This window comes from Pseudomassariella vexata (assembly GCF_002105095.1).
Source record: "Pseudomassariella vexata strain CBS 129021 chromosome Unknown BCR38scaffold_2, whole genome shotgun sequence".
Taxonomy (NCBI): domain Eukaryota; kingdom Fungi; phylum Ascomycota; class Sordariomycetes; order Amphisphaeriales; family Pseudomassariaceae; genus Pseudomassariella; species Pseudomassariella vexata.
The window spans coordinates 3,106,431-3,132,005 of NW_024467957.1; the positions used below are offsets into that span (position 1 = coordinate 3,106,431).

The 25,575-nt window shown below is 50.0% G+C and overlaps 6 protein-coding genes across 6 annotated transcripts; 4 read left to right on the forward strand and 2 right to left on the reverse strand.

The window, feature by feature from the left end:
* Positions 1–4,000: 4,000 nt before the first annotated feature.
* Positions 4,001–7,885, reverse strand: BCR38DRAFT_471669 (26S proteasome regulatory subunit rpn2). Its single transcript, XM_040862876.1, has 3 exons — positions 7,608–7,885; positions 4,539–7,545; positions 4,001–4,486 (listed from the first exon to the last, which is right to left on the reverse strand). Exons 1-3 carry the CDS (start codon positions 7,745–7,747, stop codon positions 4,145–4,147), a joined length of 3,489 nt encoding a protein of 1,162 aa, XP_040720307.1. The 5' UTR covers positions 7,748–7,885; the 3' UTR covers positions 4,001–4,144.
* A 1,773-nt stretch (positions 7,886–9,658) lies between these two features.
* Positions 9,659–12,244, forward strand: BCR38DRAFT_332028 (CYTH-like domain-containing protein; the record flags this gene model as incomplete). The annotated part of the gene is made up of 2 exons (XM_040855110.1): positions 9,659–11,527; positions 11,582–12,244. 2 exons carry the CDS (start codon positions 9,659–9,661, stop codon positions 12,242–12,244), a joined length of 2,532 nt encoding a protein of 843 aa, XP_040720308.1.
* A 2,069-nt stretch (positions 12,245–14,313) lies between these two features.
* BCR38DRAFT_481492 (uncharacterized protein) lies at positions 14,314–14,809 on the forward strand (the record flags this gene model as incomplete). Its single annotated transcript, XM_040863383.1, has 2 exons — positions 14,314–14,712; positions 14,762–14,809. The coding sequence occupies 2 exons, from the start codon at positions 14,314–14,316 to the stop codon at positions 14,807–14,809; spliced, it is 447 nt and encodes a 148-aa protein (XP_040720309.1).
* Positions 14,810–15,463: 654 nt separating this feature from the next.
* BCR38DRAFT_405975 (uncharacterized protein) lies at positions 15,464–17,120 on the forward strand (the record flags this gene model as incomplete). The annotated part of the gene is made up of 2 exons (XM_040858004.1): positions 15,464–16,272; positions 16,436–17,120. The coding sequence occupies 2 exons, from the start codon at positions 15,464–15,466 to the stop codon at positions 17,118–17,120; spliced, it is 1,494 nt and encodes a 497-aa protein (XP_040720310.1).
* Positions 17,121–18,850: 1,730 nt separating this feature from the next.
* BCR38DRAFT_332538 (uncharacterized protein) lies at positions 18,851–21,702 on the reverse strand (the record flags this gene model as incomplete). The annotated part of the gene is made up of 2 exons (XM_040855158.1): positions 18,851–19,665; positions 19,725–21,702. The coding sequence occupies 2 exons, from the start codon at positions 21,700–21,702 to the stop codon at positions 18,851–18,853; spliced, it is 2,793 nt and encodes a 930-aa protein (XP_040720311.1).
* A 1,368-nt stretch (positions 21,703–23,070) lies between these two features.
* Positions 23,071–25,375, forward strand: BCR38DRAFT_481495 (uncharacterized protein; the record flags this gene model as incomplete). Its single annotated transcript, XM_040863384.1, has 5 exons — positions 23,071–23,249; positions 23,303–23,567; positions 23,619–23,823; positions 23,875–24,285; positions 24,342–25,375. 5 exons carry the CDS (start codon positions 23,071–23,073, stop codon positions 25,373–25,375), a joined length of 2,094 nt encoding a protein of 697 aa, XP_040720312.1.
* Between the last annotated feature and the right edge of the window lie 200 nt (positions 25,376–25,575).

The following is a 25,575-nucleotide window of genomic DNA, read 5'->3' on the forward strand; positions in this document are numbered from 1 at the left end:
AACGATTTGCGAGATAACCGAAGCTCTGCTTCTCGATAACGATTGCGACGATCTCCCGGTAGAAGACTTACCGGATTCTATTAACGAAGATTATGTTAATCGCGGGATACTCGGCCTCTGTGGCTCGCTCCTAGAAGTTCAGGGTACTTCATCAGAATCATCTGTGGGAGTGAGAACCGTACACCTGACTCATTTTTCAGTCAGGGAGTACTTGATCTCCAACATGCCGGCCCCGGGTAGCCTTTTAGTGAATAATGAACGACTAAGGTCATCAAACGAGGTTATCCAGAATATTATTCTCGGGAAGTTGTGTCTCCGCTACGTGAATTTCCGGGCAGTCTAGCAAGAAACCCTTCAAACAGACGACAACCAAGTCCAGCGGTCATTCCGAGATTATGCAGCAGGTTCATGGTATCAACATGCAACTGTGAGCGAGCCAAACGATACGGATATTGTCAGCGATATCAACAGATTTTTCGGTACCAGAAATACAAACTGGGATGCCTGGAGGGCACGGTTTGACCAACATGATGAAGAATCAAAGGCCATAGCGGGAGAAAATTATATTACTGCTGCCGGCCCTTTGTATTACGCGTCACGACTTGGAATGGTGGAGACAATAAGGTATGTCCTTCATACCCGCAAGTATGATCCAAACGAAAAGGGGGGTTCACAACGAACAGCTTTAGGAGTTGCTTGTCTCAAGGGTAACTGAAAATGGTAGACCTGCTAATTCAAGCAGGAGCGGAATGTAAGAATGCTGGCCAAGACGGAAGGACACCACTGTACTTGGCTGCATGGAATGGACACCTCGAAGTGGTCAAGATGCTGCTTGAGAACGGGGCCGATCTCACTGTTGCAAATAAGTACGGATGGACACCACCAAACATAGCCTCATATCACGGACACGCCGAAGTGGTCAAGATCCTGCTCGAGAAAGGGGCCGATCTCACCGTTGTAAACAAGGACGGATTGACGCCACTAAATAATGCCTCTACTAAGGGACACGCCGAAGTGGTCAAGATCCTGCTCGAGAAAGGGGCCGATCTTACCGTTGTAAACAAGAACGGATGGACGCTACTAAAGAATGCCTCTACTAAGGGACACGCCGAAGTGGTCAAGATCCTGCTCGAGAAAGGGGCCGATCTCACTGTTGCAGATAAGGGTGGATGGACACCACTACTCGCAGCCTCATATAACGGACACACAGAAGTGTTCAAAATGCTGCTCGGAAACTCTAAAGCTGACGCTACGAATAAAGACAGCAATGGACGTACGGCACTTTTTCTTGCTGCGATGCGGGGACATCATGAACTAGTGCAACTAATAGTTGCCAAACATCCTTCAGAGCTCTATAGCAAGGATTGCTACGACGCAACACCATTATTTGCGGCAGTAAGAAACGGACATATCAAAGTATCAGAGCTCTTACTCGCTATGGATGATACCTGCATTACCTTGAGGGATTCCTTCGGCCGGACATTGATGTGGTGGGCAAAAAGGAGTGATAATCTTCAACTCATTCAGCTTATCCATCGAATTGCCATTAGAGTAGGCTTGCAATCCGACGAAAACGACACAAGCAAGGAAAGCGGGCTAGCAACGTCTACATCATCAGCTTGGTGCGACGTCTGCACGCTATATATTCCGGATAGTAGTGACTGTTATATATGCGGTATTTGCGATGGTGGCCAATTCTGCATCTGCCCGGAATGCTTCAAGTTTGTTGTTCAGTGCCAGAAAGATTCTCACACTTGGTGCTTGCACAGGTCGGAAGGTAATGTTAATGGTTAAGAACGAGGTTCATGAAGGATTTAGAGTTCTTGTCATAAGCGGGGATCATGAGGTGTACTTTGATCCAGGGGAGATTCGTCTTCAGGATCAGGTTTGAGGCTTCATCTCATCTCGGATCAGATATGGATTATAGAAAGACTTCCACTTGTTTTCCCAATCGACGAGTGATTGCGCTACAAAAGCCTTCATATGGAGACTCAACCTGGCCCAGTTGATTGTGAACGCTATTTCTGAGAAGACAATTCTTACCTCCTGGATCTCTTCCTTGGTCTTGACGTTCTTGAGGGCACTGCTGAGGACAAGTAGATCAGGGCACAGTCTCTTCTCAGCCATTATGAGATGCATGGAAGTAGGCTTTGGTGCGTTGGGCTCTTAAATTTACTAATATTTGGTTGGAGAATTGGTGATGGTGGAAGTGATTGTGTGATTGTTTAGACGTGTTCACGGATAGTAAGAACGGAAGTTAAGAACGGAAGTCACGCAAGATGAGCTACGTATTTCTGATGGGAAATGATGCAAACGGCTTGCGAGTTTATTTGAGAAACCCTAGGCTGCCATAGAGTCATCATGATTGTCTTAATTCACTTGCTTTAATTGATACCCGTAGAAGAAGGGGTCTTACTCTGGTGCTCTTATGCTTTCTCTTATGTTGATGCGAGTGCATATGGGGTGTGAATTGTTGTATTGGAAAAGGATGGCCAGGTCAGCTATTCTGGCCTGGCAGAGCTCTTTTATAGCTCTTATCTATCTTATCTCTAGCTATAGGGCAACCCCCCCTGGGGTCACGTATCATATGTGTACCTTTGTAATTTAAGCCACCACATTTACAGCTGGAGGAAGCTGGAAAACAGTTACAATATCAAATGCGTTCTCTTTGTATCAAAGGTATTAGATTTTCGAGTCCGTCTTAGAGCAGCCTACTAATGCCATATATCTGCCCATCCCGGAAGGATGGTTAACATGAATGACTTACCGTGGTATTAAGTGCTATAATTACCTTTACATGATTGTATCGAGTTGTGGTTTACTTAAATCTACCTCTGCTGCTAGTACAAATGATGCAGGTGCATATGGGATGTGAATTATTGTAGTAGGAAAGTGATGCATGCTACTAGGAGGTAAAGGCATTATAGTGTAGTAGTGCGCAACATTATAGTATCCAAGTGAATGGATTCACCTAACCAGTGGGTCCCCCTACCTTTTCGTACCAGAAAGGTTGGCCAGGTCAGCTATTCTGGCCTGGCGGAGCTCTTTTATAGCTCTCATCTTATCTTATCTATCTTATCTATAGCTACAGGGTAACCCACCGTGGGGTCACGTATCAACAAACTACAAACCACGCAGGTTGATGTTCTAGAGCTCTGCATGGACCCTAAGGAACATAAGTAGAGTAGGTGAATTTGACAAAGATGTGAGAGGTGCTTTTCTTCAAGCTTCTATTAGTGGTGGCTTTGTAGCCTGGGTGGTACTGTAAGACAAGCAAGACTATCTATATCAGGGTTCTGCTAGGCTACTAACCAAGCCTTGGGGATGAAAATCAACTCCAAATCAAAGCTAGGTTTCCTGTTATTCAGCTCAGGTGGTTTTATCTCTATCGCTTCATATCTCTCTTACCCGTTCTGAGCTAACTCGTATTCGGCCGTTAGCTCCAAACCGCCGCCAGAGAGTAGGTACTGGTGGTGATACGGCCTAACGACGGCTTGGCCACTATGACGACCGTCAGCGTTAGCGGTGTTGCGTTCACTGTCATCCACAAGGTCGAGTATAATGACAGGGCCTTTACAGGCAGCTAAATCAAGAGCGTCTGGAAGCCCCGCGTTGCGAAGAGGGTGGATCTGAGCTTGGTGAGTTTGGCTGCCTTCCCTTTGTGCTTACCTAAGATGCACAATACTAATGCCGGCCCTAGACTTTATTCATGATGCTGTGCCGAGCCGAGATGGGACATGACTGGAAGCAGTGAAACTCAGGCTTGAAGTCGCATTGCTGGGATGACGGGTCGCTGGTGTTGTCTAGCTGCAAACGTGGAATGGGCGTGTGGGCTGAGGGCTGTCGAGGCAAGTTGGCTTGGTCGGGTACCCAGCTTCGTGTGGGTTTTGGCGTTTTTATTCATGTTTCGTGAATTAGTCCGGGGGTGATATTCGTTTCAACACCATACTATGGAAGACGCTCAGTATGTGGCCAAATGCGTGCAACTGAGCCGAAAGTACGAGGTTCGAAAAGCAACAGCTTGATAGCGCAGAGAACGCAGTCTATGCCTTGTGACAGCGCAGTGACAAGGGATGCTACAAATGTCTAACTATGCTACATGTTACCACCATCGTACACCAAGATTATGTCCATCGCGCTGCCCTTATTCCTCATAAGGCTCAGAATCGGTCTCGTAATCGAAGTCTTTGGGCACCGAAGCCTCCTCGGCACCTTCACCATCCTCATCAACAGCAGTCAAGACACCAGCCGCAGCAGCCGCGCCTTCGCCAGCACCAACTCCCAAGTTGGCTGGAGAGATGCCCAGCTGGCGCAGTAGAGCCTCCTCAACATTGATTCTTCGAGAAGAAGCAGTGACTCCTCCAGCACCTCCGGCACCACCAGGAATTGGCGCCTTATCCACAGAAACCTTCGGGAGCTTCTCCTCGATAAGTGCCTTGGTTTCGTCAGGCCGAGAGTCATGGAGCAAGATGGGTCCTCCAGTGGGCTATCGCAAGTCAGTAAATATTACAGTATCGGAAGGAATCAGGTTAACTCACCAAAGGACCAGGCCGTACCAGCTTGACGGGCCAGTATCGTCCCTTCGTAGCCGTGATGTACTTCAACTGTCCGGGTAGAACACGGCTCATGTTGTCGACCTCGTAGCCAGGTTTCTCCTTCTCTGCCTTCTTCTTGCTGTCAGGAGGCGGAGTCTCCTTGTCCTTTTCGGCTGACTCTTCCTTCTTCTCCTCGGCAGGCTTGTCAAGCTCCATCTTGTCTTCAGCAGCAGGCTTGGACACTGTAGGTGTAGAGTCAATGTCCATGCTCTCGCGACGTTGGGCCTTCTCCTTCTTCTGCGCACGACGCTTGGCTTGAGCAGTGGTAGACAAGATCGCGGTGGCAATCAGAGCAGGACCCTCCTCGGCCTTGGTCTCCTGCTCAGGCGGGTAGTCGAACAGGCTGGGCTTGGTAGAGCAGTGGAACTTGGTGTCGATGATGTCCAAGTCATGGTCGAGGGCGATGATGGAAGTCGGGGTGAAGGCCAGAGACAGGAAATGGGTGAATGGGAACCAGTACCAGTACTGCGTGAAGACGGCCATACCGACAATCCCTGCCATGTTGAGGTTGCCCGTCTGGGTTTGCAGACCGATAGTGCAGTTGCGGCCTCCAGCATCGATGATGCCAAGCGCAAGAGCAGCACCAAACTTGGTCATGGCATCCTCGTGGCGATCGCCCAAAACCTTCTTCAGTGTCTTGCGAATAGCAGCGACCTTGGGATTCATGACCTCATTCTGCTGCATCATGATCATGGCCAGGGCGATGAGGGCGCCTTGACGGACAAAGTCGGTAGGGTCCTTCATCATGGGCTCAAGGAGATCTATAGCTTCGTCCAAGCCAGTGCCAGCGCACGAGATACCCAGGGCCATTGCGGAACCATATCGGACGTGGGGGTTGTACGACTCGGACAGGAGCTCAACCATGCGTGGAACACTGCCGGGCTTGCGGAACAGGATGAATCCCAAACTCATGACGGCGATTCGGCGCACGTCGTCGTTGACATCGCTGACAGCAATGTGCAACAACTTACGGATAGCCTTGTTGCTGCCGGTTCCGCAGTAGGCCATGGCCACTGTCATGATACCACCATATCGCAGCGTCGGGTCCGGGTCGTTTAGAAGACCTTCAATCATGACATCAGCACCTTCTTGGCGGCCGTACATGATCAAAGCCATGCCCAGTGCCAGACCGCGTACGCTCTTCTCGTGAGTCGTCTCATGTGCGTAGGTAACCATGTCTTCCAATGCCTTGACATTACCAGTGCCCAGCATGATCAGACCCATAGCTAAACCCACAGCCTCGCCGTTGAGCGCAGAATCAGCAAACAGAACTGTCTTGAGGTTTTCGAAGATTTCCTCATCACCAGTGGCCATGCCAGCGATACCGAGACCCAGAGCACCACCGTGTTGAATGACTTCTTCCTCGGCAGCAGTGAACTGGGTCTTCAAGTAGCTCAGGGCACCAGCACCGTGATTGGCATGAATCAGACCATAGGCGTACAAAGCACCACCCTGGGAGAAGGGAGAGCCACCACTAATGCCACCAGTCCCTCTTGGCAAGTAGGGTTCGAGCAACTTCCTAGAGTTCGAGAGGTTACCACGATGAATGACGCCGAGAGCGGCTGTAGCAGTGAATTTGGACCAGTTAACAGCCTTGCCTAGCCACTCCAGATTGTCGCGGAAGAACTTGTCGTTGGTTGTACCCTGGTTCATGAAGGCGTTGCAGAATGTGACGGCTGTATGGAAGATGGAGTTGCGGCCCTCGAGACTGTCCCGAACCTTGTTAAGGATGCTCAAATCGGTGTGGTTGTTGCGGTACAGAAACTCGAGGTTGAGCCTGATGGTCTTGCTGCCATCGAGGATGGAACGGATGTTCTTATATATGCCGCCCCTCTTCTCGTCCAATTCGGTGAGGGTAACAGAGCTGTGCTCGGTAGAGCTCTTATCAGTCTTATCGAGCAGAGCGTCTGTCTCAGTGGCGTCTTCGCTGTCCGCATTCCCTCCGGTTGTGCCAGGCTCTGATTTAGAGAGCTCGCCCCTGGGCAAAGGAGCGAGGACTTTGCCCAGGAACTCCTGCGTGCCGTTGTCGTACAGGTCAAATGCAAACTGATAGGCAATGGCGGTGGAACTGGGGGTGCCTTCTTCCACCAGACGCTTGATGACGGCCCTAGCCTGCTCATCTTTGTCCAGGTAGACTATGCACTTTGCGATGGAGAAATAGTCGGGCTCCTTGGCTCTGCCGCTGGTGAGGATGTCCAGCACCAGTTGGAGAATCTCGTCACGGAAAGCACGCTCCTGGACAACATCCATGCAGATGCTCAGACAGTAGTCCATAAGCTCCTCGGCAGGGCCAAGAGATTCATCGTCGGTACCCTTGCCCTTAGCTTTCACGTGGTCATCGTCAGCCCGTTGGATGACCTTGTTGACGACATCAAGGCGCTTGGCTTCAACGGCGATTCCTACAACCTGCTTGTAGCGGCCCTCCTTCAGACAAGTCTCGTAGAGCCGCTCAATCACGCTGTCGATGGCTCGTCGGGTGTCGAGTTCGTTGTGGGTGAGCGCGATGGACGAGGATCGATGTTGCTTCTTGGGGGGCTCGAAGGAGGGCTCGATGATGGTGTTGTCGGTCGAGGCGCGGGACAGCAGAGACTTGGACGGCAGGGTGGACTGGGAGAAGGGGGTCGTGGGCGAGATCAAGGCCGAAGCGTTGTTACCATCGGCGTTGCTGCCGCTGAACGCAGTGGCCAGGGTTGGAAGAGAGGTGTCCGTGTCTTTCTCCTTCTGAGGAAGGATGGAGTGGTTCTCGTTCTTGGCGGCGATGTAGTGGTCAACACACTTCGAGATGATGGTTTCCTCGAACTCGCCAGGGCTGTCTAGCTTGAAGAGATCTCCAGAAGCCAGAGCAAAGAACATGCTCTCGTCGTAGGCCTGGAGGTGGTAGTAGACCTTGGAGAGGACCAGGGCCGCCAGCTTGCGTTCGGGGAAGGATTCATCTTCATAAAGAGCCTCGCTGAAGCCATTGTCAGCATGATTTCGTGACCATGGATCAATCACCAGGAAGCAAATGCGCACATTTGACCGAGGGCACCGGCGACTTCGATCCAAACCGTGTCAATGTCGTCGTTCAGCGTCTGCAAAGCGAAAACCTTGAGCTCGGCCTCGTCCTCGCTGAGAAAAGAAAGAATGCCTCTGGCACTCGTGAGACCGGGCATTTTTGGATGGGGCGATGATCTGATCGGGCTGGATTGGAGATGGATGGGGTTTGTTGATGCTTGATGAAATCTTGAAAGTCAAAGTGGAAGGCAAGGCTCAAGATTACGAGATTGGCAGGAACAGGAACACGTCAGGAGCTCTGCCTTGCAGGGTGGCCCGGGTTGCGCTAATGTCGGAGTTTCCCTTGGTGCAGAAGTGAGGAGCTTCGGAGCTTGGGCGTGGGTAGTTTGAATTGCCGCCAATTGGGATGGGTATACATATAAATCGTGCAATACTTCTGTTGGAACTTCGAGGTCGCAAAATAATCAATACTGAATCCAGCTCTCTCCAAACCCCTTTGCGGACAGCATTATGTCAAGTGGCAGTCGTTTTTCCTGTGTATATCATCTTCAAAATGACCTTCTTTTAGCTGTTGGAAGACAATGGGCGTGACATTCAATCCATGCACCCCACTAGCTTCACCAGCTGCCTGCAAAACCCCTCTAGACCTCATTGAGCCGTAGTTTACAATGACACTGTGTGACTGAACGTGTCAATCGCAATCAATTTTCTCATTATTGCTCTGAATATGGACCTCTTTGACAAGCATCTCCGATAAGAAACATGTAAGGCCATACATTGGCGACAGTGAGATATAGTGTCGCTTCCCCATGTAACTGAGTTATTACAGTCACCGTCTGTGACAATCGAGACTTCGAGATGTCCCATCAGGCAGCAACCGGATCAAGCCGTGAGAGTAATGACATCTTTCAAACACTTTGATGGTCTCTACCGACATATATAGTCAACCGGCTGAACATTAAATCCATAACATCAACGCTGTTTTTTATCGCTCGTTTTTCAGTCAGATGTCTGTCTCTTGTGCCGGAAGTGGCTATCACCACCAAGTACCAGCCGCCCCTTCTTCTATCGTCAGCTACATGAGCGAACCCACTCGTTCAAGGCTATTGACGACCGGGGACAGAGCCGGGCTGTGCTCGAGCACGCAAAAAAGCATTCAAGCATCATGGAGACAATTCATCCCTGAATTCGATAGAGTGGACACTTGTTAAAACACCCAACAGCCCTCGAAACGGAATCAACCGCGTCGACTGCAAGTGTCGAGTGTCAACAGCATCATAGTGTTTCATTGAACAACTTGAGTGTTTTTGTCAACATAATTAATTCAACCCAGCGTTTGGACCCCAATCGCGACGACGTGACAGGCCCCCTGGCTCCCGCTACCCAAGTGCGAGTGAACGAACAGTGTGGACCAAATTTGAGCGGAGCATAGTAGCAGAAAAGCAGTAACGGCCTGAATTCGAGACCAACGCGGACCAACCTCCAGCAGCTACCTCATCTTAGCTAAGGTATCGTCCGTTTGCACGCACAAAATTCAGCATTTGCGACGACTAAAAGACACAAATTATTGCTGCCTCAACCTACACCGCACGCATACAACCTTGTACATTAATCTGGACGAAATTCGCATTACGCTCGAGCATCGCGAACCTGAGCAGAACGCGCATGTCGGAACGTGACTTGAGCCGGATACCTTACCTTTTTACCCTGACACTGACCGACAGCTCGTTGGGACCATCGCGATATCGATTCGACAACCCAAGGCAGTCAGCTGAGCTCGACAGCGAGCGCAAACTCTCGAGCCCACGACTGTTGTATCTACCTCATCCAAACGAAGACTTTGCCTCGGACGTCGCGTTGCTGCATTGACATATTGGTGATGCTGTAGGAGACCAAAATTGAAAGAGCGCGAGTGAGAGTGCGAGTGCGGGTGCGTCTGAATGTGACAGAAAAGACGGGCGCAAGGAACGAGCAGATCTGGGTTTGGAAGAGGTGGAACAGAGCCCCAAGTTGCATGAGAACAAAGGGAGACAGACGAAACCGTCGCGACAATGGACCTCCGGAGCCTGATGAACAACGACGGGGACGCTGGAGGCGCACCGCGACCACAGTCGCAAGCACCAGCGCCAGCACCCGCTCCAGCACCCACTCCAGCTCCTCCGTCCCAAACGCCGTCGTCGGTGGGAGCGACACCGCATACGCCCATTCAGGCTGAACCTCCGCCGCATGCATTCAGAGATTACAGCCATTCGGTCCACGCCTCGCCCGTTGTAGCTCATGCTCCGGCGCCGTCACCGCACGAATACGGCCCACCTGCAGCCCGTTCTGGCCATCCTCCGGGCCCGTACGCATCGCCTACCTCCTACCATCCGCCGCCGGGCGCATTCCCATCACGACCAGCTCCTCCTCCTCTCCATACCAGCGACCCTCGATCCCCCGGCAGCGCGTCCATATCCAACCCGTCGCCATACCGGCATACACCGACCTCCTCGTTGAGTGCAGCCAGTGGTGGATATCCGTTCCCAGGGCAGAATCAACACCAACAACCGCCGCCCAGTCCACAGCAGCGACATCAGTACGGCCCGACGAGTGTTTACCCTCGCGATAACTATTCCAGCCAGCCTGGCTCAATTCCACCGCCAGCTGGCATCCCCACAACTCATGGATCAGTGTCTTATATGCAGGGACAGCAGCCCATGCCACAGACACCGCCAGTAGGGACACCAGGTGGCAGTAATGCCTATCTACATCAAAGATCGCAATCGCTTCAGTCGACTCCCACATCAACACCGACCTCTGCGCACGCCCACGCGACTTCGTACAGCACCAGCGCGGGGACTCCGTATGCTCCGCAGGTCATGACCAGTCCGGTTGCGACGACGCATCAGCCACCTGCACCACACTATCAAAGACAATCGTCACAACCGCCCACGCCCTTGGGCCCACCATTGTCTGCCACGTCTCGACAACAATCAATAGCTCCCAATAATTTCCCACAACCACCAAGCCCCTACCAACAACGGACTTATCCTCCTCAATCACAGCAGCTTCACCAACAGACTCCACCGCCACCGCCGCAGCCCTCTTCTGTGCAACGCATACCTTCTTACGACGCTGTCAGCGAACCGCACCGACGATCTCAATCGCAACAGTCTCGGAGCGAACGGGAACATAGCATGAGCGTTTCACCCAAGACGCGTATCCCCAGTCTGCCAAGCAGTGCAGGCGGTCTACCGCATCAAACACCGAAAAACTCAATCAGCATGCCCACTATGGAACCGCAGCAAGCAACAACTCCTGCCAAGCGCAAGATGGACGAACGCGACCTCGCACCAGACGAAAGGGAAGGTATAAATCGACGCCCACCGCCGCCCGAGATGAACGGTCACCACCAGAACCACGTACCCTTGCCCCAGCCTAAAATGCCACCGCGCAGGTACCACGCGAACAAACCCGTTTGGGCTCAGAGTGGAAAAAGCCAGCAACCCCAGAAGAGCCGCAACTTCGTCACCAAGACCAAGTCCCACGCCGTCAATGGAACTCACAGCGCCGCTGTCTCCGAGGCATCGCGTCATAACTCACCCGAGGCCTCGCGTTCCGTGGGTAAACCTGCCGTTGACGAGCACCCTCCTCCTCCTCCGCTGACCAAGGATGACCGTATGATGTTTGAAGGACAGCCCTTCCCATGGCAGCCGAGTATTGCCTTCATCAAACCGCCCGAAGTTGTCTCAAAGGAAATTGGAGACTGGCTCTTCTTCAATGTGATTAATAATCCGCATCTGCATGAAATTCAAGGCCGCGGCGCGGTATTCGAGATTGAGGCAAAGCTTGGTACCATCATTGATCGTGACACCAACTTTCGCGTGGACAAACAGGCCTACGGAGAGATAATTCTGGAAGAAGGATCGCGGGTCGCGTTCCGCAGTAGCATGACCGAGGTACGTGTCCTTCATTTGCTTGTATCATGACACCAACTAACGGAATTTTCACAGACCCAACATCGCAAATTGAACGAGTTTCTCAACAAGAAGGTCCAGGACTCGCACCCGGCTAACGCACAAGGCGGTCGACCGAACCCCAACATACCAATTCAGTACAAGCGTCGCCGCGAGACCGACCGTTTCTACGAGTTGCCTTCGTTATTTACTGGCCGTCTGCCGCATATTATGCAGCAGCTCCTCCGGACGAAGAACCATGTCAAGGCACGTGTGAGCTACGACCAGAAGACAGGCGACGTCATCGCCAAAATCGTGAAGGCCCGGGTCGCCGATATACACTTGCATCTACCGCGAATGCCGCTTGACTGCAGAATATCCGTCAACCTGGAATGGGACTGGGATGGACCCGTGGAGGAAATTGAACAATCGCAGATGGCCAACCGAGAGCGTCTGCCTGACAGAAACAAGGACAGACTCTCGTACACACATGGCTTCTATCAAGTTGACCTAACTCAGGTGACGCAGAACGTTGCCGCTGTAATCCGTGGACAGTCGCGGATGGAGAAGGAACATGAGTTGGAGGTTGAGGTGGACAGCGCTACATTGATTGCGCACGGCAGAAGAGTAATGGAAGGGCGAGAATCGAAGTACCGGGAACTTATTGATGGACTGTTGAACAACGTCAGAGTGTTAGCAAGCGAGTGCCCCCCAAACTAAAGTGCTGTGGAAGACACATGGCCGGTCATGATGAGAGGAAGGGGGTTGGGGCGAGACGGGGACCGGGTGTGGGCAATAACGAAGGTCGAGGTTGAACCCAGAGCTTGAGGTAGAACCGCAACCGAAGGCGATGGTCAAGACTACACCCAAGGGCCTGACTGACTGGGGTTTCTTTCCCTCACGGTTGACGGCAAAGGTGCAGACTGTCCCTCCGTGCCGATAATGGAACGGCCCTGACCTAGTCGGTTGGATTTTTACGGTTGACCTTCACAAGAGCAAGGCCATGTGCGGACCTCCCTGGCGGCTAATTGCCACGGAAAGAGTAAGTCGAATTTATTAATTACAACATGTGATACCAATTTGGATGGCAAAGCGAAAAAAGTCAGGGTGGCAGCACCATGTTCTCTACACATAGACAGGGAAACAACGGCTTACACAAGGCTCGGGCGGGCTGGCAGACTTGGCTTGGCTTAAATGGCGGATTACTTTGCGAGTGATTTCCGAGTTACGACATGTATCATCTATTCATCATATTCAGCTGGTAGCGAGGAGAAATGGCTGCGGGGAAAAGAATTGAGATTCAGAATTATGGTGTGAACAATGAAATTTCGGACCCTTGTGAAGAGGTCATCTGGCCAACAGACACAAAATGTGCAGCCGGGGCCGGTGCGCTGGCCAACCAGTCGCTCGAGGCCGCTCGACGCTGCGGACCCTGGGTGAGCCAGACAGCTCTCATTCGTGAGTTCTGCCAGCAGTGCATTGACCTGCCGGCTTTCTATTTACAAGCCGGGTCATTGTAATCGTCTCCCAGGGCGCTTTCTCCAGACAGATGGTCGTTGTTCGCTTGTTCCCGCAGCTTCTCAAATGGCATGTTCAGTCCAAGCTCGATGAGCAATATACCCAAGGCGAACAGCGTCTTGCGTCGTGTCTGCTGGCTTTGGAATTCGTTTCGACTGATATCCCTGGGACTAGCCTGGGACCAGGTCTGCTGCGAAGAAAGTGTGCGCGAGTCTTACTGCGGGTTCCACTTTGATATTATGCTGCGAATAGTCCATAAAGAGCACGATGTCATCCTTTCCAACCCAATCTTTGTCCAGCCATGGTGTTTCGCATAGGAGCAGGACTGACCACGTCGCGGCTGCGGCCGTGGCCAAACGCTCTGTGTGAGAAATGGAGCTCTTCCTTAGTAGGGACTAACTCTCAGAAAGTACCGTTCTCAATGAGATGCTATTCATATGCTCACGAGGTGATAATTTCACGCAAGCAACTCTACCGTGCTCCTCGTCGGGCACGTTGAAGTTTTTCTAGTCATGTTGCTGAATAATGTCGCAAACACTCGAAATGACACTGCAACTAGAGACTGCGTTGCAGATTGTTTGTCTCGCAGGGAAACCCTTTTTCAGGAACCTTGCCAACTGTGATTGTATGTCGGTTGGCGATTCGTGACACATACTCGGCTGTATCAGTTCGAACCTACTACCAGGACCTGAACCCCGTTTGTGCCAATGTTGCTTAGACAGTCATCAGAAACGCAACTTGTTGACCTTTCTCCCTCTCTCTAACCAACAGTACAGATTATCGTCTATAAATAGGCTCTTTACAATTTCAGCTACTACTACATATGTTTTGGAAAGGCCTATTGTCAGGGAATTTAAATATCCATTTTGCTATATGGAGCTGTGCTATACGACAATACCTAATCGCCTACATTCGAAGTAAGTTTTTTCCCTCCACGGATAGAGTAACTTAGAGATAGATTCGTAATATAAAGACAGGCGCCATGTATTCCGAGATCTGAGGCCGTATGTTTGCACTTTCCTTCATTATGAAGACCCAAACCAGATGTATGCCACCAGGCACGACAGTGGTACATAAGTTGCAAATGTATCGAAGACAATAAATATGCAAACAATGTAATCACATGTTTGATAATATATCAGACATAGCTGATCACTTGAGGCTAGCGCATCAAGTTTCGCCTAACGAACGTCACCTCTCCATTCTTCTCGACATGAGCGAGCGCCCGATTCACGATACACATTGATCAATGCCTATTATGATTTGCAGAGATGTCCATAAAGAGACCCCTTAATCACATTACCGAGCATATGGAAGAGCTCTCAATTTTTTCCTTGCCAAAGGCTGTAGATGGAGTCGAAGGCCAAGATGTTTGCGGCGAGACCTCCAGAGATGTATTGGACGATGACGTGCCAAGTCTGCAATTCAGCTCACACACTCCGTCGTCTTCGAAGTACGAGGAGGCCGAGAAGATCACCGGGAGACGCTCAAGCTTGCAGAATCTCGTCCAGGGCCAGCCGAACGAAGCTTTGATTCGAGACCTGCACTTGGACAAGGATTCGGAACCTTCTCAGTTTCTGAAAAGAACTTCGAATCAGTTTGCCGAGGTCTGCAAAGGCCAATACCGAGTGATATCGTTTTACGAGCTGCAGAAGAGTCCGATTTTGGAAGTAAGACACCTAATCCTATCAGTAAGAAAATCCTGATAGACTATAACAGAGGACTAGTGGCACACAGTCCACTGGCGGAGCCCTAGTTACTCCGTAACAATGTACACTAGTTAGATAGGTAACATCCTACCGTTACACCTGACGTAGGTTAACTTAGCTCAATCAACATCACAATCCTCCATGAGACTATTTGTAGAAACAAGCTGATGGAATACCGGCCAAAACAGGCCCAAATATTCTCATGGTGTGAGGAAAGTCTGCGACCAGTAAGGGATTGACTGCAGTGGCTAAAGGAGACAATATTCCCCTTGATACTGATCATTCTGGTCTAGTAAAATACGACGACAAGAACCAAGGGCCTTATCCTATCGTCAAGTAGCGAGTGATCGTATACTTGACGAGGTCAGATCGCTAGCGTATCGCCTTATATCACTAAAAGGGTACTCTCGAATTTATAACATTTTCCCGGTATTATTATTAGAGCCGTAGAAAGGCCAAATAACCCGAAAGTAGAAGAATCGATACTACTACTAGCCGAAGACGAGGACTAGGCGAATTCCACCTCGAGTGCAACTCAACTCGAGTGGGGCGACTCTAATACCATCAACGCCTCCCCCGCCCCATGTCTTCACAATCTCTATTCAGATCTATATTATTTTAAGTAGTGCAGAGTTCAGAGATATTTCTCACATCTACAATCCATCCTTTCCCCGGTCGCATGGGGAATAATAGTTTCGAATAGCATAAAGACATGACAACTACGACAGCAAGCGCCTTAGAGAGTCTTCCCTCTACGCTTCTTGAGCTGATCTGTGAATACATCGGCTGTCGCGATTGCAAGAAACTCAGTCTGCATGGCTTCTCATTGACGAGCAAACACTGCTGTTGCGCGGCTACAGCACAGCGATTTTCTCGTGTGCAGGTTACGGTACGGGGTCAGAAGAAGCTACGCGACGACTTACGAAGATGGAGCAAGATGCTTGGCGCTAATGACCGTTTTCGCCACGTGCGTCAACTCAAGATCACGGGGTTCGTGCCACGGGAAAAAGCAGAGGATGCAAAGGTTGACCTTGACACACACATGGTCGAAGCAGAGGATGGACTGAGCAGCGATAATGACTTCTGCAAGCCTCCCAAACAACCTGTCCACTTCTGGCATGGGGCTACGCGCTTATCGCAAGAGGATAATCGACAGCTCGACAAGGCGTGGCAACCGCTATCTTGTTTCATCCGAAAACTGTCTGGCCTCAAGGATGTCGTCTATGCAGCGGACGGTCAGATTCCACGATGCATACTCGAGGCAGTACACTTCATGAACTGTCGCCTTCATATGCACACTTTCAGCTTACGGAGTCTGTTTCAACCTAGAGACCTGCCCCAAGTTATTGATGCGGATGAATATGCGCTTGCGACATCGCCTTGTTTATATAGCATTATCGTACCGTATTACACGTGGGACGAGGAGGGGAATGTAAACTACAACGAAGAAGCAGTCTTACATGGTGGAAGGGGCAGCGCCGAAATTGGTTCATGTCTGAGTGTGGCAGTTTCAGCCGAGTAGTACGTTCGCGTCGATGAATTCACCACATACCAGAAGACCGACTTGGAAGGGATTCTTCCCTGGCACACCGGAAGACGACAGGGAGCTTTCTGCGGCTAGGCTTGAGAGCCTGGTGTTAGACGATGCTGAGTCACTGCTCTCTCAATTACTCGATCAAAGCAGTCACACAGACTTTTCCAGACTACAACACCTGGCGATACGTTGGTGGGATGAAAATAGAGATGCTTCGGCGTCAATACAAGACTTGGCCGAGAAGGTTCGGAACAACAAATTCGAATCACTCCATACTCTAGTTTCATCCCTACCTAACAACGATGCGCACCACGAAGGCTTGACCTTGCTCCTGCGGCATTTGCGTCCACTCAAAAGCCTAGAGCTGGTGGGGTTCGCGAGTGACAAGGCATTTGAAGCCCTCTTACACCAACACGGCAAGACGTTACGCAAACTCAAACTTATGCCCGACCGACAACTGGGCCAAAGAACACCCATGCTTGTTCTTTCGCATGACCGTATGCAGGAACTCAGCGAACGGTGCTCAAATTTGGAACATATCGAGCTCCCTGTCATTCGAACCGAGGGCGACAAACGAGAAGCGGGGATTTATCGTGCCTTGGCTCAACTACCGCGGTTGAAGCATGCCACTTTGCAATTCCAGTATTCAGCCGGGCCAACAGAAGAAGAAATGGTAGACGAAGACGGAGAGGTTCTTTGTCAAAACATGGGCTACGATGAAGACATACCGCCCGATAGACTTCGAGAGGCCTATATCAACGCCGCTATTGACTACTCGCTCGCCCTTTCCATCTTCTGCGCCATATCGTCAGCCATGGAAGACTCCGGCAGTTAAAATTAATCCATCCTGGGTATCCGGTACAGAAGGGCATTATGACGGAACTGGACGATGTTTTCAAATGGATTGGGCGGAGCTGGGTTTGCGAGTTGGACCGAAACCAGTTCGTTGTCGTGCGAGAGCTCAACGAAGAGAGAAGGGTCAGGGCTAGCAAGAAGCTGAAGTACATAGGGGAAGGGAAATTAAGGGCAGTTTGGGAGCAGATCTGGCCGCGGCGGACGGAGAAGTGGTGGGAGAATTGGAAGAGTTTTCCATTGCATAAGTAGATCCACTAGTTGTATAGCACACATGTGTAGGACCTAGAAGCAAAATAATCCTTTCAAATGTCCTATTAATTGAGACATATTTCACTTTTGAATTCACCCTTCTTAAGAGTTTCTCGATTTTTGCAATATGGAATCAGCACGATTGCCAAGTGCCCGGTTGTTTTCCGGGATATATATGGACAATGTTCCCAGGTAAACATATTCTTATCACCTACTTCAGTCGAGAACGCCCAGTTGGAACGGGTCTGACCACAATGTGCTACTTAGTGAGCTCTTCTTACTGCCGCCAGGCCACAGCTGGCCCGTTCGTGGAGTGTTGCTAGTTCTGATTAGTGTCTCTAAGTGAATTTTTTCACAGCAAATTAAGCCCTCACGAAGGGCATTAAGCGTGGCGAGGCTGTGCACCGGGGTGCCTCTCACTTGCTTTATCGAGTGCGGCTAACATTCTGCTTAGTGTCTGTCCCGATGACTGCTCAAAACCACCTAATTGCAAAGCAGCACATTTATTGGGCATCTCTAGATCGTCAGCCGGGGGAGTTTTATGAAAATACCAGGCGGAGCTCCGTGGCTTGCAGTGCACAGCCTTCCCCTGCTGCAAGTGTGATCTACGTTGACTAACTTGTGGCCCGGTAGCTTTTACAGTGTTTACGTCATTATTTGTGCTATATGATAACGCTGCATCCATTTAAGTAGCTTTTCACTCATCGTGTGATATGTTGAGGACTAACTTGCATGGGTGCTTCAGCTGCAAGTGTCCCAGAAGTACGAGTTTCTACAGGTTTGTAAGTTGTTGTATTTCAAGTACATATGTTTGCACCTTGAAACACATTTGTGAAATAACTTTCATTAACTTATAAGAATTGATAATTGACTTTTATTAATAGGCATTTCTATCCCACCTCAGGAACCTACTTTTACTTACTTACCTGGGTCCATATAGGCCTAGTCTCGTCTCTGGTATTGCGATTCCACATTGCGAAGCGGCTTTCCTCTTTTTGCGTATAGTGCCACATACTCATTGTCCAGGCCTCACCTCACGTCACTGTCGAGGGCGTCTGCCAGCTTGAGCCTGAGCCAACAAGATAAGATATCATACACTTATTATGTTAACACTCATCATGAAATAATCTCCTCACTCAATTATATCCATAATTTTAACCTCACACACATCGAGCGAGGGGGACAACTCCGAGCTGGCAGGCTCGCCGTCTTGACCCTCAACACCGTCTCAATATGCTGAGTGTTGGACAAAACAAACCTTTTTACATTTAAATACCACGCTATCCCATGTAATTTCACCTTTGTCGTGTCGTTTATTTCGTCATTGCTATTTGTTAGACTGCATGAGACCCTCATATCCCACTAAGACCCCAACTGCGCCGAATGTGGGCCATAACCGTTCGAAGCCATCTTAATTCATCTAAGGTTTACCTAGGAATATTTCATCATTTAGCTACGACATTAAGGATACTGGGCCCCAGAGAAAATCCCTTGAACTCCGGCTCCCTGATCATCCTGCCTCTGCTCGGATCCTCCAGGAGGCCCCCCTCGCCTCGGTGGCTGAGGCGGATACCCTGACGAACCAGAGTCACTCATTCCCGCCCCATAAGGTGCCTGCGCATATCTCGTACCCTGAATCGTCTCCTGTCCATAGTACGCCGTGCCCTGGCTCCCACCACCCATCGGCCCTGATCCCGTGTTATACGACCTCCTATACACCAAACCTGGATCGATCACATTCCGTCCCCCATTCCCACCACCGGAGAATCCGTACGTATCATCCCTCTCATCCCTCTCCCTCGCCAAATCCGCATCCCCCTTTCTTATGGTCCGTTTCCTATACTCATCGTACTTGAACGTTGCCTCGGCCACCTTTTCAAAATGACTCGCCCTCAACTGCGACTGCGCCCCAGGCACCTTCGTCCGATCATAGTGGGCCAATGCCGCGGCAATAGAGAAAGCATTTCGAATCTGCCGGCCGTTCCAGCTGCCTAGACCTGTGCCGTACCGTTGGAAGTGCGTCGTGGCGTAGGCGTAGATTTCCTCGCGGAATATGAGGAGCTTGCTGCTGTCAGCGGAGTTCTGACTGCGGCGGTCTTCGATGAGTTCCAGGCGATCGAGGTTAGTCTTGAAGATCTCTTGTGTTTTAGGGAGGTCGAGCGCTGGGTAGTGCAGGCTGACGTGGACGCGGGATTTCAGGGATTCGTCCAGGACGCCTGGGCGGTTGGTAGTGAGGAATAGGACGCCTTTGTAATACTCAAGGATGCGGAGGATGGCTGGACAGCATGGTTAGTCTGGGAACTTGGTTAGATAGTTTTGAGAGGAGCCATCTTACTGGAAACCATGGCGTTCCTTTGTAGGTCATTAGGAGATCTTTGAGTGAGAAATACATCCGCTTCATCAAGTAGAAGGATACAATCCCATACTTGGGCGAGGCGAAATATCTCAGTAAGGGAGGATTCTACTTCGGAAGGTTCATATCCAAGGTCACCGCAAGTTATTGCAAATAATGGCTTTTTATGTTGTTGAGCGACTGCCTCGGCCGTTGCCGTCTTGCCCACCCCTGGCGCCCCGTGCAGCAGAATTACAACACCCCTTCCCTTGCCACGAATAAGATCTTGATCAGGAATCGCCGGGCCGGGCCCTTTATCGAGATCTTTTTTGGTGAAATGCGAGTGCAGTAGACTCTCAATAGTGTCTTTGTGGTTGGGGTCGATTTGTAGACTCTGGAACGGGTTCTGGATCTGTTCGATTTCCTTGAGATATCGAATGTCGATTTGGAAGAACTTCCGCTGTCGGAGAGCGTAGGCAAAAAGCCGCGTGGGTAGCAGCAACAGCTCGTCATCTGAGAGGTTCTCATGACGTGGCGGTTCGTTGGTGGCTATGTAAGTCGACAAAGTCAAGAACCTATCTTTGACTAGCCACTGGTTGCTCTCGAGGCCATTGACCACACCAGTCAAGTCAGCGTAGAGCTCTTGCATCTCCGAAACCATTTCGGACCGCTTTTTGTCCTTCCAGCGGATAATGGTGAACGAATCCGTGGCCCATGTTGCGCTGGCTGTAGGGAGTGGCACCGACCAGAAGAAATTGGGTTTCCACCAAGGATACGTCTGAAATGTTTCCTCGAAGTCGATGATAACCTCACTGTCAATGTACTCTTGATGTTTCGCATCCTCTCCAATAGGATCGCCCAGAACGTTCTTGACAAGTGACCACCCATCATAGGCAAGTTGATGCCGTCCCTTGACGTATGTCAAGAATTGCGCGCGCTGTTGTTTGAGTTCTTGGATGATTGTATCCTTTTTGGGGTGGAACCTCAGCGGGTAAGCCTTGAGGGAAGTGATCTCGACCTCATCTTCATAGTAATCTATGGTGAAACTTTGATGGACGGGACAGAATGTCGTTCCACTGTAGTCCAGATAGTAGCATTTTAGTTCGGCACCTGACGCCATTTCCCCATCCTCATCATTCTCAGGCGGCTTTTCCTCCCGCTTGCGACCGAGACTAGTGTAGTGCTGTCGCTCGATATCGTCGACCCTCCACTCGCTTCGTGTGGTCAGCATCTCCCACATCCGCCAGACTCTCTGCTCGGTTGAAGCTGAGTGTGACTTTCCGAGTTGGGACTGTGGCGGTACGTAGATCAACTCTCCCGGCTTGAACAGAAACCAGAGATCCACATATCGAATCTTCCTCGAATGGCCTTGGTCGATTGTCTCGCTCCTCAAGTTGTTATAGAGTGGCATGATTTTTTCGTCCATGAATTTGACGTAACATTCCAGCTCCAAAAGGGCACTCTTTGAGAACTTTGGCTTCTGAGATAGCATGGTATTCTCATTCGATGTCTGGGAAGTTTGATTTGGTCCCATGGAAGCACCATCGGCGCCGTCATTGGTGTTCTGGAGAGAGGCGCCCTCATGGCTATCAGAATCAAACTGCAATCTAAGTTTCTCGACTTCTTCTTTCACTTTATCATGTATGAAGATCAAACTCTTGAATGGCCGGGAGAAAGTAGTAGGCATGTCCACTGTAAGGAGATACAGGCCCATTCTGGAGGAGACTGTTGCCAAGACGGATAGGATGTTTCGGGATCGGATGCGGACACGCTGAATCCAAGAGCCCTTCAGTGTATCAATTGGGAAACTGAGTGCAGGGTTGTAAGTCCCCTCTTTCGCCGCAAACCGCCGAGAAAGTTCCTGCTTGACATCCTCTTCCAGCTGTTTCCCAGCTACCAGGATTTCTATCGCGTCTTTTCCTTCCTCTTCGCCGAAGTAGTTTTTGAACTGCTCCCAGTTGCAAAGACGTACTTTTGGCATTAATGTATTCTGATCTTCCTTGCTGGTTTTCTTCTCGTCTTTCTTGGCGGGCGGCTTTCCATCTTTGGCGCCCTTTTCTGCCTCCAATTTCTTTAGCCGCTCTTCAAGTGAGTGGATGTACCCAAGGAAATCCAGAGAGTACATCGGCGCTGGTAATGACTTCGACACCAGGCTATTTCCACCAGCACCAATATCTGAGGATGCAACATTTGCGCCATTTCCGTTGTTTGATTCGCTTTCGGCACTTTTCGTTGCGTCGACGTTCACATCATGTATCCGATCTACTGTTTCTTGTGTGGTTTCTATAGTATCCGGGGTATCTGATAAAGATTTAGCCACCGCTAGATGTAGCTGGTCAGGTGGCTGATTCTCAGCCATGGATATGAGAAATGACTGATGCGAGACGAGGAAGACTGCGGGTTGGGTTTGATCATTGACGATGGTTGGTAGCTGAGGCGACCGTCTTCAAGCAGTGACGCGCAAATTCTGAAGCCAAGACGGCAAATTTGTGCCAGTACAAGATATACTCTGAGTACGGAGACGTTGGTCCAACACTCAGAAGACAGGATATTGATCTTAGTGTGGAAAACCATACAGGGCTGTCAGGTGGGAGCGTGTTCAAACATGAGGACTCTAGAGCCTCATGGCACATGTAGAGAAGACAATGGCGCGCCGCTATTGTTGCAAGGATGAAATCCTTCCAGATTTTCAGCAAACTGCAGGCAATCAAATTTCGAATGATGGCTTATGCGTGAACCAGGGCAGCCATTGGCTGAAGTTGCCGATCAATATCGTAGCTGAACTCACCCAATGGATAACAAAATAAGCAGCGCAACCTGTAATAAGGAATGGTTTGTGGACTAGTTTGACAGTCTAGTATAGCAAATGAACATAAGTTCACATGTTCCGCCTGGAATACCGGGCTATCCTGAGCTTTATTTCGTTATACAATCGTTCTTCATGCCACCACGAGGAACTCGCAGGACAGACTAGCCAACTGACGGATGAGATAAGCAAGGGTCGGGTGGCAGGTGGTGTAACCCACCATATGCACGCTTACTCGAATTCCGTTAACTTTCCTAATTCAAGCACCAGCTTAAATTTAATTCTGCATATTTGACGGGGCACCTCCTCATAGGCCCATGACTACACAGTCTGTGGGGCTTAGCATCGGTAAACTCGCGTACAATTGCCTCCATTGTCTCAATTACGTCTCCCTCTTCAAGCCACGTTGGCAGCCTTGTGGTGACATATAGTACGGGAACACAGCCTTCGACTGTGGCAATAACTTCACGTCCATCAACATAATATGAGAATCGGGATCTCTACGTCCACACACACGCTAGAGCCTTACATCCTTACGTCAAAATGGAGACTCAACATGCACTTCCAAGCTCTCTGAGAGCTCAAATGAGTGACAGAAATGAATTAGCCATGTTTAACGATTGGTGTCAAGAGGAATCAAGTGTGGTTCACCCGGCCTTTGCCGGCGGCAATAACTACTATGACAGCCAGAAGGCGGAGATGGTTCCTAGGGAGGCTTATCAGTAAGTCGACGGCCTTGAAAATGATGAGCTTCAGTTGATAATGGGTAAAATAGTGACCTCAAGGAACTCATCGTGAAACACTTGGAAAACAACCCGATCCCGGGTCTCAACCCAGAAAAGTGCACCATGGACGATGTGTATGAGCAAGCTCGAATTGCTGAGGATGAGTACAACAGCCGTGACGCAAGCAGTAGGTTTCGGAGCTGGACCAGGAACAAAGCACCAAGTTTGGCTTCAAACCTTGGAGTTTTCACGGAAATGTTTCCAGACGAGTACGGTCTGTCTGTTGTGGCTGGAAGTTTGAGTGTGATCTTCAATGTGCGTGTATCGCCTGGATATCCAGCACCTGAAAATGACTGACAGATACAGGCTGTGACAAAAATCGCCGACAACCGCGAGAAGATCTTCCACTTCTTCCAAGAAATTCCTGATATTCTCCGCGATGCGAAGGTGCAACATAATTCATTCCCCAAAGACCCAACTCTCACTAGGTTGCTAAAGGCTCTACACCAAGCCGTGCTTCTAGCACTCACGGGGCTCTTGGACATCTTGCAGCCAAGAAAACACAGAGGAGGTGAATGAAAGTCTGTAGGACGTATTTTGCAGTGAAACTGACTTTTTATAGTATTCAAAACTTTAAATATATCAAAAGAAGGCTCGCGCAAACTTGACTCATTTTTCCAAGTTGAGACCACGGCAGATCAGATAGACAAAATAACGCAATCAGTCCGCGATAGCAACAACCGACTAAACAGTTACGTCAGCAGCCTAAGCTTCAGCACGATGGGGACCCTCAAGAAAAGCTCCAGCGAGAACCTACTCCAGACCAGAGCTGTGCGCCAGACCCAGCATACCATGATGTCTAGGATGAGTGATGGGTTCAGTGACGTTCGCCAGGATGCACGGGACGGTTTTGCAAGCTTGCAAGAGCAACAGGAGAAGCATGCGGAACGTATGGAGGCTACTTTAGAACGAGCGGCACAGACGTTTTTGTATCGTCTAGTGCATGAAGGGTTTAGGAATTACAATCTTGCTGGTAAGAACTTATAAGTCACTACCCCTGGAGATTTCGACAACTGACATCAATTTTAGGACTCGAATCTCCCTATCTGATGGCTACAAACTATGCATTGCCCGCGCCTTCTATGCCCCTAGAAGAATTATTCGACATATTGCACATCGACCTTGGGGTCGTGGGTGACCAGCTGATGGAAGTCGTTAATAAGAGCAACGCCTTTGAACCAAATGCCATGAGGCAAGCGAGTTGGTTGCTGAGACACAAAAACTTCAAGTACTGGCTTGCCAGTCCTCAATCGGGTACGCTGCTAGTTGATGGATTTTGCGGCGATCAGCGGATCGGCAGACATGCCCCTATATCTTCTGTATCCGGCACCCTTGCAGTTGGGTTGCCCAAGATCCGAAGTGGGGAGCGGAGCTCTTGCTATGTCTTGTGCTACTTCTGCGGGTTGAACTCCTACCCAGATAACGAATCTTCGGGTCCAACGCAAATTGTACGCTCACTTCTTGCACAACTAATTGCATCTTTAAGAGGAGGCGCGAAGAATCTCGACTTATCGTTCATTGCGGCGGATGCAGACCTACATCAGGATCTGATGCACCATAACATATCGGGTCTCCTGCACATCTTCCGCGGGATAGTCAGTCAGCTACCTTATAGTACAGTACTATACTGCATCATCGACGATCTATCAAGTTTTGAAACCGATGATCGGAACTGGAGAAATGATTTGCGCTACTTAGTCAACCAGCTGCGAAGCCTTATTGATGACTTAATGCGCCAGCCTGGAAAGCCAGCCTTCAAGCTTTTGATGACGAGCTCGCACAAGAGTATGGATATATACGAATTGATTCCCGAAGAGGAGCAGATTTCTCTTCGGGCTGGACATCTGAGCCCGTCACCTTTAACGCAACTGGCAGTCCTGGATGGCCTGGATGCTGTGGCCCAAATGCCCGCCATTGAGACACCCCGTCGAAGTCCATTGATCGTGCATCGAGACAGCTCGAAAGATCAGGAAGCCATTCCGTTTTCTCCTCCCGGGTATAATGACGGGTCGCATGCAGATTGGAACATTGACAAAGCTACGAGCCCGACACAGAACGCGTAAGTTTATTTAGCATATAATGCAAACATGAATAGAGCATGTGATAGTGGATATATCACAATGCGGTAAAACAAAATAAAAAAACAGCTCGATTCCCCCAGTTTTTTTCCCATTTCAGTGCGTTGGCCTGCTTGTTTTATAAAAGAGACCGCTTATAGCGGTAGACCTATCACCTCTATGTACCCAAGTATCTCAGCCTGTTT

What these genes read in the sequence shown, in the direction of transcription:
- BCR38DRAFT_471669 (XM_040862876.1), bottom strand. Translation starts at nt 7,747, where the DNA reads ATGCCCGGTCTCACGAGTGCCAGAGGCATTCTTTCTTTTCTCAGCGAG. An exon ending in GCCGGTGCCCTCGGTCAAAT is followed by an intron (nt 7,546 to 7,607) that starts GTGCGCATTTGC and finishes CAATGGCTTCAG; the next exon opens with CGAGGCTCTTTATGAAGATG. An exon ending in TGGTACGGCCTGGTCCTTTG is followed by an intron (nt 4,487 to 4,538) that starts GTGAGTTAACCT and finishes GACTTGCGATAG; the next exon opens with CCCACTGGAGGACCCATCTT.